The sequence below is a fragment of the Culex quinquefasciatus genome, chromosome 3, assembly GCF_015732765.1.
Source record: "Culex quinquefasciatus strain JHB chromosome 3, VPISU_Cqui_1.0_pri_paternal, whole genome shotgun sequence".
NCBI classification, from domain to species: Eukaryota; Metazoa; Arthropoda; class Insecta; order Diptera; family Culicidae; genus Culex; species Culex quinquefasciatus.
In genome coordinates, this window is record NC_051863.1 from 98,281,226 (window position 1) to 98,294,310 (window position 13,085).

At 42.2% G+C, this 13,085-nt stretch overlaps 1 protein-coding gene across 1 annotated transcript in view; it reads right to left on the reverse strand.

Annotated features, from left to right (window-relative positions):
- Positions 1-385: 385 nt before the first annotated feature.
- Positions 386-13,085, reverse strand: part of LOC119769447 (coiled-coil domain-containing protein AGAP005037-like) — a 105,822-nt gene continuing 93,122 nt past the window's right edge. Inside the window, exon 5 of the mRNA XM_038261902.1 lies at positions 386-417. Coding sequence (XP_038117830.1) covers positions 401-417 — 17 coding nt within the window. The 3' untranslated portion in view covers positions 386-400. The remainder of the gene's footprint in view (positions 418-13,085) is intronic.

The following is a 13,085-nucleotide window of genomic DNA, read 5'->3' on the forward strand; positions in this document are numbered from 1 at the left end:
AAGAATAAATTTGCAATCTTACTCTCTCTTGATCAGAACGTCCCAACAGATTATTACTACTAGACAGTAAAGTTGCTCTTATCTTCATGAATGTGTCTTTAATATCTTCACGAATTGCTATAGCCTGCGTTTGAGTCAAACGCCTTATAGATCTAACTTCCATTCGAAGATCTCTGGTTTTCTTTTGCAGTCCTCGCAAATTGTTATAAACTTCAGGTGCAAGTGATAGATCTGCATTAAACTGATTTGCTGCAAAGGCCGACTGTCTTGATGGCTGAGGTGTCTTCGTATGGTCGCGTTCTATATTATGATGGAGTAGATATTAGATATTTGTTTAAGCAATCTATTCACCTTTTTATCAGAGCATTAATTTTTGTCATTACCTACACAGTAAAAAACATCATGGTAAAATTTCATCTAAAAAGGAGTACATCTTTAATGTCAGAAAAAAGCTTTAATTTTACCTCTAATAATGTGTAAATTTACATCTGGCAGACGCTAGGAAAAAATATATGAAATCCCAAAAAAATATCAAACCGGCGCAAGTTATATCTTGCTTACTAAGTCCGCGCTCCATCCCGCACGGCCAACTCGCCGCTATGAAAACTGGACTATCAAAGCCAAAGTAGCTCTACACCACGGTCCCGGTCCTGTCTCGGTGGAGTCGCTGGTAGGCAGTTGGACTAACAATCCAAAGGTCGTCAGTCCCGAGCATGGGTAAATAACAAGGGAAATGCGTAATAATACCTTTCTCTGGTATCAATACCAAATTTTGGTATTCCTGGACCCTTTAAAATTTGTCTTTAGGATTATGCAAGAGCAAAATGTGGTATCATACCAATTTAAGGTATTGTTTTGATATTGCAAAATTGCAGAATTTGTCAATGGTCGAACACCACATATTGGTATTCTTTTGGTATTACAGTGTTTTATCGAATTCCTCTGAAACTATGGGAAAATGTTGACCAATTTTGGCAAAATAATTAATTTTGCGCTAAAATTATGTCTCAAAGCGAATGCTTTAATTGAAAACCGGAAATTTCAAACTTGATTTTAAACATTTTTGATATACCCCCTAAAGAAATTACTTGAAATTGTGGAAAATTTTCTAAGTCAGGATGGTACATTTTGGTATTATTTTGGTATTAAAGTGTTTTTATCAAATTCCTCTGAAACTATGGGAAAATTTTGACCAATTTTGACAAAATAATTAATTTTGCACTAAAATGATGTCTTAAAGCGAATGCTTTCATTGAAAACCGGAAATTTCGAACTTGATTTTAAACATTTTTGATATACCCCCTACAGAAATGACTTGAAATTGTGGAAAATTTTCTAAGTCAGGATGGCACATTTTGGTATTATTTTGGTATTGAAAGGTTTCATCAATTTTCTCTGAAACTATGGGATTTTTTTTACCAATTTGGACAAGATAATAAATTTTGCGCTAAAATGATTTGAAAAAAAAAAAAAAACCAAATACTTTGAAAAACGAGTCAATCGAAAGATTATTGAATTTTGGTGAATTTCAATCCAGTTTTATTTTAATAACACTTATTTTTCAATCTTGTTATTTTTCAGAATCTTCAAGAACTTCATGCACAGGCCGTTCATCAATGACAAATGCATTCGGTGTGGTGAAGAATATCACTAAGAACAACATGGAATCATCAGGTGAGTAGATTTGGCTGTTGCATATGGATCATTTCCGTTTTTTCACTAACTGCAACTGCTGCACTAAAAATGGTATGAAAATACCAAATTTTGGTATTACTTGTGCAAATATCAGCGACCAAAATGTGATCTTGGTTGCCCAGTAATAGATGGTAAAATACCATCAAATCAAACCAAAATCATGTATGTGGAAGACCACAGGAATACCAAAATATGATTTTCCAAGGGCGCGGTAATACCTAAAATTAAACCATGGCAATACCAAGTTTTGGTATTCAAGCAATGTTCAAAAATCCAGAAGACCTCAACTTGGTATTGAAATGGTTCTATTTTGAGGTATTATTTTACCCTTGGAATAACATGGTGTGGTATTGTTGTGCCCTTCCACATACAAGACTTTGGTATGATTTCATGGTATTTTACCATCTATTACTGGGCAACCAAGGGCACATTTTGGTCGCTGTTATTTGCTCAAGTAATACCAAAATTTGGTATTCCCGTGTTATTTACCCCTGCTCGGGTTATGTCGACTGTGCAAAAGCTTTCATGCACAGCCTGAACTACCACATTCATACCGTCCAGCGTGTACAAATAGAGGGGCTTTCTGTGTATTTTTGGAAGCGTTGTATGGGAACTCGTGCATGGAGAAATCCGAACAGGTTGGCGGCGTGCGCGTTAGATTTTCATTGACGCTCTATGATACGAATGCGCTTGGCTGTTTCATTATCCCAAGAAGAGTTGGCATGTTCGTTCAATTATTTTGATGAACATATTTTAATTCTTTCTTCAAAAAGAAATCAAAATGATCACCTGTCCTATGAACAGGTTGAACAGGTGGACGCGACGCCTCTGGTAAAAATGCAGGGATCAAGTCTCCCTAAACGCACTTTTTTAAACAATTGATTGTAAAAATAGTATGACGATAAATTTAACGTCAAATGCGTAAGGGTTTTGGAGTTGATATGTTTATCAAACAATTCATGTATAAAAAATATTTTTTTGAATAATTTTTGAGTGTTTTCTATACTTATCAAAACAAAGAAAAAAGATCTCTTGGAAGTTTTTTGCAGCACTTCTTCGAAAAATGTGTGTAACTCAATCTAAACATTTTTTTTTTTTTTTTTCTTTGTTTTCTACAATGAGTTTTAGTCTAGAACAAAGCTAATTGTTTTACCCACATGCTGACGAGATACAGGCTTGGGATCAAGTCTTCCCGGGGATCAAGTCTCCCCACTCTCTCCTACGTGTCGTACGTGTTGTCGTGTCGTTGACCGGTAAGGACCAACCCAACACATACCTTCACCATTTTTTGATATGTTATGTAAAATTTTCCGAGGAACCAGGTCAAAATATGTTCAGACTTAGGCTCTATGGTCCCGAGACCTTCAAAACAGCATTTTAAGTTTTCATACGACCATTTCAAATGTTAAGCTAGATTGTTGAAACTTGTTTCTATTTTCCCCCAATAAGCCAAACTAATTACTTAGTCTTCCCATACGTGGTGGTGCAAGTTGTGCTTTCTCCAGGACTGTTTGGCTTATCGGACGGATTGGCGGGGGTGTGAGGAAGTGAGGTGTAGCACTGTTCTACTGAAGCTTGCCATGTGCTAGCTTCGACACAAACCCTTGATTCAGTTGGACTTGTTTATATTAAATTATTATAGCTGAATGAAAAACAACTAAACGAATAGAGTGACCATGTTACATCATCCCCTACTAAATTTACGAAAATTTGGTTGTAAAACAACCAAATTTTCGTAGGGCAAACTATTGAAACTACTGTGGCTATGGCAGAAATTATGAAAACTAAAGAACTTGAAATTATTGCTGAGACTATAAAATATTTGAGGAAAAAAAATTGTTAAAACTTCCGAAGAATAACAATCACAATAAAAACGCTATCACCTGAAATTTGATCAGAATTCCAGAGAAGCAAAACTCCTACTTCCACAACAACTAGTGAATTGCAAAGACGTCCTACTCCAGAAGTAACTTCCCGAAAAAATCAGAACGCTCTGCTTTCCACTTTATTACACCTGTGGGTCCTGATTGTCTTCACCTCAGAATGAATTCCGAGAACACGAAGACGAAAAAATTCCTCACAACAAAAAACCGCTCTACATGTGCCGAAACACTCCAGGATAAATCCCGAAAACGTATCGTACACACATAAAAAGCATAGTAAAATTCATCAACAATTCTTCGTAAAAAAAAATTGTGAGAAAACATGTAATTACAAACACTCATTCACCCCTCGTCGCATGCACTCAGGTCGTAAGTCGTCACTCACCACCTTGGTAACTCATTCACTCACGGTTACCAACGAAAAAGGAACCATAACAAACAACTGTCAGACGGATTTAGTTGAAAATTGTATTTACTCGAAAACGTGTGTTGCGGGGCCGGATTATCAGAATTCGTGTTATTTGCGGGAAGTGTGACTAAATTTTATGTATCTAGTCTATGTTTCGCTAAAAGCAGATCTTTTGTCTTCGTTTCCCAGGTGTTTGGCTGCAAGAACAAATGCTTCGCACCTGGTTAAGATCAAAACAACCACGCTCTTGGGATGCAGATTGGACTCATAATTGATTGCAGAAGGACTAATCGGTGGATTTTGGTTTAATTAACTACTGGTTGTGGTCCCTAACAGAAAAATTGTAAGTAACGTTCCTAATTTTACTTCCTAATGACTTTGACTAATGCTCTGTGTTCTGTATTTTTAGTTGATCCGGCTCGGTTGGTAAAACATGTTGGCTTAGCGATGGATAATAATAACCAAACAAAATCTTGACACTATCGATGGATGAGGATGACGTCACGGAAAAACAACCAAAAAAAACGAATTCATACAATTATGCCGAAAAACAAATAATATTGTGAGTTTTAAACAAACTACTCACATAAATTCAACAAAAATTAACATTAGGTTAACGTAGGGCCATAGGCGCGACTAACGTAAACAATTACTAACTACTATGTACAAAATTTACATTTCCACAAGTGTTTCCACCTTGTGGGCGTGTGGGTGTCTTCTTCTTCCACTTTCCCCCTTTATGGACAGATTCATGGCTGGTTGGGTAAGGCAAAGCCGAATGTTATTGCCAACCTGAGGACAGAGCTTCGTTTGGGAGTTGTTTGTGAATGAGTTTCAGCGACTTGGGGTGTTGAGACGTGCAACTTAACTAGCGTTTCGAGAACTAAAGATCATCACCGTTCTCATTCATAAGTACTAGGAGTTACAATCATCGCGGAGACTCGCTCACATTCGTATCACACAATTAAGTGGCTTACTTTAACAGGTCATCGTCTATGCTCAGCCCTGATACTAGCGAACTCAACGAACAGCTCCTTTCTTCGATTTCTACTGCTCAATCGATCGTCTTAGATCAGTTGCCGCTCTCTTCACCATCGCTTCAACCCACTCATTCACAACTTCCAGACGAGTTCACGAAGTACTCTGTTAGCTTCTGATCCTCACCATGAACCCTCCAAAGGTCACGTCTAACCTGAATGCTTTACCCAATTGGTATTTTGTTCGAAACTTCAAATCTGGTCACCCTTAAAAGGGAGTTCATAGCTGTAAAATCGTGAATAAAAGTCTACTTCGGTAAATGGAACTTTTTAAGATGGTTCGCGTAGAAAACTCCTAGTCGTTTGCCTTTTTGATTTTCAAGCTCATAGCAATGTTTTCCAACAACCTTTCTGACAACTGCTGGCTCGTATTTTGGCGCTAGTTTCGCACTGAACCCTTTGGCTTTGTCAGAAAGTTCAAACGTTCTTTTCAAAACCGTTTCACCTGCGGTGTAGGTGGGACAGCAGGCATTAGAGCGAAGGTTGTATGTCTTCCTGTGTCGTTCGTAGGCTTTGAATAATTGATTTTTGACATCTTTCAAGAGTTGTTTCCTTCGTTTTTGTTCTTCTCCATCTTTTTGTTCCTCTGCAACCGGCAAATCACGCATTCTTCGGTATTCTCGACCGTCCGATACCATCTCTCGACCGAATACGACAAAGTACGGTGTGTGTTTAGTCGAGTCGTGTACCGCACTCCGGATTGCGCATGCAATTTCTTGCAGATTATCAGCCCAGTTCTTGTGTTGCTTCAGAGTTGCTCGAATCGCTGTTGTTATCACCCGATTCACGCGTTCCGTGTTATTCACCTGTGGGTGGTACGACGGGGTGAGCCAATGGGTTACGTTGAATTCTTCGAGAAGTTGTCGGAAAAGCTTCGAGGTAAATTGTGTTCCGTTGTCCGTTAACACTATTTCCGGTACACCAAAGAGTAAGAACACCATATTCTTGAGAAATTCGGCCACCGAGCTAGCTTTTGCTTCTCGAAACGGTTGCACCAGCACAAACTTGCTGAATACGTCCGTGACAACCAACAGACACGTGTGTCGACCTCTACCTGACACCGGAAGTGGTCCCACGAAGTCCAGTGTTATAAATTGCCAAGGATGTTCCACAAACTCTTTCTGCGCTCCCATCGGTGGGGTAGTGTTCAAGTTGGGCGCTTTCGACGTTTGACACTTGAAACATTCGCGGCAGAACTTTTTCACCTGTGCGCTCATACCTGGCCAAGTGTAGTGGCGTTTCAAACTGTGCGAGGTCTTTTCTGCTCCAAAGTGTGCGACTTCGTGTTCCTTCTTGATAATTTCTTCTCGTTCTTCTTCCCTGGGCATCAATTTCCACCGAAATCTAGGGTCGTTAGTCTTGGTTCCAGTGGCGTAACGGTAAATAGCTCCATCTGTGATTCGGTAATCTGGGTGTTTTTGTGGGTCAGCCTTGATCTTCTCCATTAGTTCGTCGTACCTGTTGTCCAGTGACCCAATCTCGATGACATTGATCGAGCGAGATAAGCAGTCCGCTGTGATGTTGTTGGCTCCCTTCCGGTACATCAGCTGAATGTCGTACGACTGTATCTTCAGCGCCCATCGGAGGAGTTTGGAGTTTCCCGATTCAACGCCGATGGTGAACAGCCACAACAGACTCCTTGCATCGGTTACTACCTGGAAACGAGATCCTTCTACGTAGTGACGGAAATTCTCAATAGCTAGTAACACCCCAGACATTCCTTTTCCACACTCGAGTAGGCCCGCTGTGTCCTGCTCAGCTTCTTGCTGAAGTATGCAATTACCCGAGTTTCCCCGTCAAGTTCTTGGACGAGGGCGGCGCCCACGGCGGTATCGGAAGCGTCCGACTCTATCGTAAAAGGCTTCGTAAAATCCGGGTTAGCTAAGATTGGGGCTGAAGTAAGCACTGATTTAAGTTCCAGGAATGCTTCTTCAGCTTCCTCTGTCCATACGAACTTCTTCTTGCTCTTCTTGAGCAGGTCCGTGATCGGAACGGTGATTCTGCTGTAGCTACGAATAAAACGTTGATAGAATCCGGCCAATCCTAGCAACCGACGGACATCTTTTACGCTTTTCGGTCGGGCGTAGTCTAGAATTGGTGAGATCCTGCTGCTATCTATCGATACCCCCTTCTCTGTCAGCAAATATCCCAGATATTTTATCTGTTTCCGGCAAAAACGCGATTTCTCCAGCGAGATCGTAAGGTTCGCCTTCTTTAGACGGTTTGCTACTTCCTGTAGGAGTCTCAGGTGTTCTTCTAAGGTGTTCGACGCGACGACGATGTCATCTAGGTAAACAAATACGAATGGCATTAGGTCAAACCCGATTACCTTGTCTATTAAGCGACACATCGTAAATGGCGCGTTTGTCACTCCGAAGGGACATACTTTGAACCGGAAGAGACCCTTCGACGTCCTGAAAGCTGTGAAGTTCCTGCATTCCTCCTTCAGTGGGATCTGAAAATATGCGTCCTTAAGGTCGATGATTGAGAAGAATTTTGCCCGTTCCAGTCGTTGGAAGATCTCCAGCATATTGCGGATTGGATAAGTGTCTTTAACCGTCATGGAGTTGATCCTGCGGGAGTCTAGACACACCCGAATCTTCCCGTTTGACTTCCGAACTGGGACTAACGGATTTGTCCATTCACTGTAACATTCTTCAATAACTCCCATCTGCTTGAATCGCTCGATCTCTGAATCAACCTCTTTTTGAATGTTTGGTGAACAACGATAAACAGGCTGGTTTTTCGGTTTCGCGCCTTCCTTCAGAACTATTTCGTGTTCGATTAAATTCGTTCGTCCTAGTTTCCCGCTGCTGGTGAATTCAAACTGCTTTACAACTGCCAGAAGGTCTTGACGCTGCTGCTCCGTTAACTCGTGTTCCACTTCGATCGTCTCTTCTGTTGGTTCCTGCCTCCCTTCTGGAATATCAAAAGTTGGTACGTCTAGTGTTGTGTCTTATTCCATGGTCGGTAGTTCCGGCAGTGTGCCAACTGGTTCCAGGGTAAACGCGATCGTCTCCTCCACCATGTTGAACTCGCCCACCGGTTCTGGTCCGTTCCCAAGATCTGCCATTGGCGTGATCCCGAAACTACGCCAGAAATTGCAGCCGAGAATCGGTTTCGATATCTCAGGTACTACGACAGTCGGAACTACACGTGTCACGTTCTTGTATGTGTATGGAATGTTGAGGTAGCCGAGACATTTGTACTCTGTGTTGTCCGCTGTGCTTACTCTTAGTCTTGTTGGTTGTAGTTTCATACCGTACTTCAGTGACAGATTCAGCGAATTGATTACGCTTATCCCCGCGCCTGAATCGAGTAGCGCTGTAAACTCGTCATCAAAAACTCGCACTCGTAGGTATGGACACTTTTTTGTTTCAATTTTAATTGTGTGGATTTGATTCAACGGGTCGTAGTCGGTAGGTTGATTGGGAATTCTTTCATAATAAGGAATGTTAGGATTCCCCGTCGTACATCCCTCTAGTAGTTTCCCGCGTTAGTGTTCTGGTTCGGATTTGTTGTTACATGAGCTGCTGCACATCTGGTGCATGAACGGATTGTTTTCCCCAATTCCCCGCAGCCATAACAGAATATTGATTTCGGTTCCCTGCAGACTCGCCAGTTGTGTCCAGTTTGTCTACAGTTCCAGCAGTTAGACGATGAGTTTGGGGAAACTTGTTGCCGAGCTGCTGACTGCTGGTTCGAAGGTTCCTGCGACGTGTTGAACGACTGGCTTGGTTCTCGTGGTGGGTTGAACGTTCGGAAGTTCCTGTTTCTGTTCCCTTGAGCTCGGAACCCACTCGGTCCGGAGTGTGGTTGAATCGCGTCGACAAACTCCATCTCTTCTGCTCCAGCTTCTTCCTCTTCGTAGTCAACGTGATGAACCTGCTGCTGTTGCTTAGCCAGTAGTTGCTGCAGGTGAGAATCGGCTGCGTCGATTCCTCGGTTCAAGCTTTTCAGGTGATCCAAATCCAAAACCGTAGTCGTAGACAGTTTTGTATAGTAATACGATCGCATGTTGTCCCAAATGATTTCGAATTGCCGTCTCTTCGACAGAGGTTTAGACAGCATCTTATTCAAACGTCCAATATCGTCTACAAAAGCTGCGAAAGGTTCATTCCTTTGTTGTTTCCGGCTCTGAAGTGCTTGACGAATTCCTTGATCCTGATTAGGGTTGCCAAATCGCAGTCTGATTCGCTTTTCAAAATCCTCCCAAGTCTTGACTTCGTCGGCGTATGTGAAAAACCAGTTTGCTGCTACTCCGTCAAGTACCATATGGACATCCTTTAGAAGTTTTCGATCAGTTACTTCCTCCCTTTTCGCAATTTGTTTTAATCTGAACAGAAAATCTTCAACCGATAGTGAATTAGGCTCTCCCGTAAACGAAATTTTCCAATGTTCAATCCTTCTTTGATGGTTTCGGTGGTAACGTTCTCTGAAGTTGTCGTTCCTGGAACTTCCAGATGACTCAAAGCCTGGTCTTGGTCTTGGCGGTTGTCTCGGGGAGGGACCTATTAGTCGAGGTACCAGAACTGAGCCGCTAGAGTCGCTTTCTGTTGATCTTCGGTTCTCCACTCTAGAAATTTCCAGCTCTGTCTGAAGACGTTTGATTACTTCCCGCAATTCCTCGACCGTTGGGTTTGGGTTTGGATTAGGATTAGGATCAGGGTTTGGATTTGGATTGGGGTTTGGATTCGGGTTTGGATTTGGGTTTGGATTGGGATTAGGGTTTGGATTCGGGTTTGGATTTGGATTGGGATTGGGGTTTGGATTTGGGTTTGGATTCGGGTTTGGATTTGGCTTTCCTTTATTATCTGTATCCGTATCCGGTCCGCTTTGAGTGAAATTTCCATCCGAAGAGACCGATTGAAGTAGCTTCGAGACTGGTGTCAAAAGTGCTTTCTGCAAATTATGTCCTTCTTGTGTTTGCGCTATTGCCCTCTGTATCCGGTAGTAATAATGAACTAATTTTGATCGAGTTTCACTTTCGATCTTCCCTTGTGCGATCAACAACAGTCCATCTACTTTTGATTTCACAAATTCCATTTCGTCTTCCCATTGATAAGGTGGATCAGGGTAATTGTGTTTTTCATTCCGATCAATTTGGAATAGTTTTCGCAAGATATCACGCTTCGAGTTAAGATTCTGTCGTGTTTCTTCCTCTTTGTTCCTCAGTCTGAGTTCGTAGTCCACTTCTTCATTCGACAAATGTCTCGCGTGTGGGAACTTCATCGTATTTATTTTCTTTTTAACCTCTCAGTATCAAAAAATGTGATGAAATAAATTTTATTTTATGTGCTCAAAAACGTAAGTTTAACGTGCATAAGAATTATCAAACTAACAAGAAGTAATAAATAAATAAATAAGTTAATAAATAAATAAATAAATAAATAGTGATAAATAACAAGTAATAAATAATAATAAATAAATAGTGATGCAACAAACAGGGGAAAATTATCAATCAACCAATGGAAAATAAATAAAGGAATCTTTGCTTTAAGAACCCACGAAAATCGTTCGAATGAACTCTCAATCGAAAGAAAAAATTAAAGAAAGACCCAAAACGTTGGGCGCCAATTTGTGGTACGCAAATTGTAGCCACGAAGGAATCCGTCCGATAACCGTCCCACGGGTTTGTTAATTAGCAAACGGTTTATGCGCCACCTCCGTAGAGGACCGACTTGCCTGGTTTATGCCCGACTAGACCCAGCCGCAGGGCGGGTCGTTTTGTAAAACCTGAAATGAATGGGGGAACGTTCAAGGGACTCAAAATGGGTAAGAGGTACTCCGCTTCGCGTGTGATGACTCCAAAAATATCCAAAACTGAACGGGGCAACCCGTTGTCCGTCCGAACAACCAATCACCTGTTCGCTCTGGATCCTCACAGGATAATTTCTACCCCCGCACCAATCGCTGCGACGGGAAAAGACCCCAGGCTGAGATTCCCAAGCAGCCTTGCACTTGGAGTAAAACAACAGTAACAAAAACGTGGAGACGTCGAATGCGAAGCGAGAGACCTCTAGACCCGTGCAACTAATCTGGCGAGAGAGACATTTCGTTCACCAAAAACAACTACGCTAACAACGTCTTGGGGGAGGTGAAAAACGAAATATATTGCATGCTAAATGTGGGTTTTAATTGTACATTTTTAACCTAGGTTTAAGTTACATGTTTGTAGTGTCCTACGTGTTCATTTCCTCTTCTCTTCTTGGTTCTCTCTCTCTCTACTAACTATCTGTGTGCGGATTTGTTCTTGGGCTTGGTTACGTTAGCCCGGAGGTCACAGGTGCAACGGTGACCAACGGAACTAGGCTCGGGAAAGGGCAACGAGCCTTAGAAAATGTGTGTGTGTGTTTTTGGCAACTCGGACGACGTCTACGAGTGCGTACGCATGCGGTTTTTACGTAACAGGTGAGTACTCACGGACCGGTTTCGTTGATTGGCTTACGCGTCGCTAGTGCACCACGCGGTGCGATATCCTTCTGGAGCAGACGAAAGGCCGGCCTGGTGGACGGGTCGCCTCCTTCGGGAACCTGGACGGCGCGTGACCACGTGGACCGACGTCTACGGTCTGGTGAACTCCTGCGGCGAATCTGGACCAGCGGCTGGACAGGAACGGCTGGCGCGATGGATGGCTCTCCCTGGAGCCACGTGTAGCGTGTGGTCTCCCTTCCGGATCCCAGTGGGACTTCCGGGGCTCGATCGCTGAGACCGCGGGGTCAGCAGGGCGGCTAAGGCTTTTGGTGGCGGTGTGGCGAGCACGAGCTGGTAGAAGGCGGTTGGTTCCGACTCTAGAACAGAACGCCGTCGTCGGCTTTTAATTCCTCTTCGCACACAGAATCGGACCGCACAAACTACTAGCTAAGCTAAGGTTGGACACGTCACTAAACACACCGGGGGGCTAGACTACTGGATCGGCGCTGCTGCCTCTTCCGCGACTCAGGACCAAGTGGACGAGTAGAAATTGTAACTTTCCTCAGAAAGCGTCATTAGGGAAAGGTTAAACGGAAGTACGTAATTTCGTGAGAAATTTCGTAGTTTCGAGTAACGAATTTACCCGAACAGATTTTGGGAATATTACTGAAGGCATCTCGTTCCCTCTTACACATTTGTCATCTGGCTTTCCTGTTCTGATTCATTCCAGGCTTTCCGAGAGGGCTTGATCGTGCAAGTTCCTCTCAGCAGGTTTAACCCAGCAAGTCTTCCCATACGTGGTGGTGCAAGTTGTGCTTTCTCCAGGACTGTTTGGCTTATCGGACGGATTGGCGGGGGTGTGAGGAAGTGAGGTGTAGCACTGTTCTACTGAAGCTTGCCATGTGCTAGCTTCGACACAAACCCTTGATTCAGTTGGACTTGTTTATATTAAATTATTATAGCTGAATGAAAAACAACTAAACGAATAGAGTGACCATGTTACAACCTGTCCTATGAACAGGTTGAACAGGTGGACGCGACGCCTCTGGTAAAAATGCAGGGATCAAGTCTCCCTAAACGCACTTTTTTAAACAATTGATTGTAAAAATAGTATGACGATAAATTTAACGTCAAATGCGTAAGGGTTTTGGAGTTGATATGTTTATCAAACAATTCATGTATAAAAAATATTTTTTTGAATAATTTTTGAGTGTTTTCTATACTTATCAAAACAAAGAAAAAGATCTCTTGGAAGTTTTTGCAGCACTTCTTCGAAAAATGTGTGTAACTCAATCTAAACATTTTTATTTTTTTCTTTGTTTTCTACAATGAGTTTTAGTCTAGAACAAAGCTAATTGTTTTACCCACATGCTGACGAGATACAGGCTTGGGATCAAGTCTTCCCGGGGATCAAGTCTCCCCACTCTCTCCTACGTGTCGTACGTGTTGTCGTGTCGTTGACCGGTAAGGACCAACCCAACACATACCTTCACCATTTTTTGATATGTTATGTAAAATTTTCCGAGGAACCAGGTCAAAATATGTTCAGACTTAGGCTCTATGGTCCCGAGACCTTCAAAACAGCATTTTAAGTTTTCATACGACCATTTCAAATGTTAAGCTAGATTGTTGAAACTTGTTTCTATT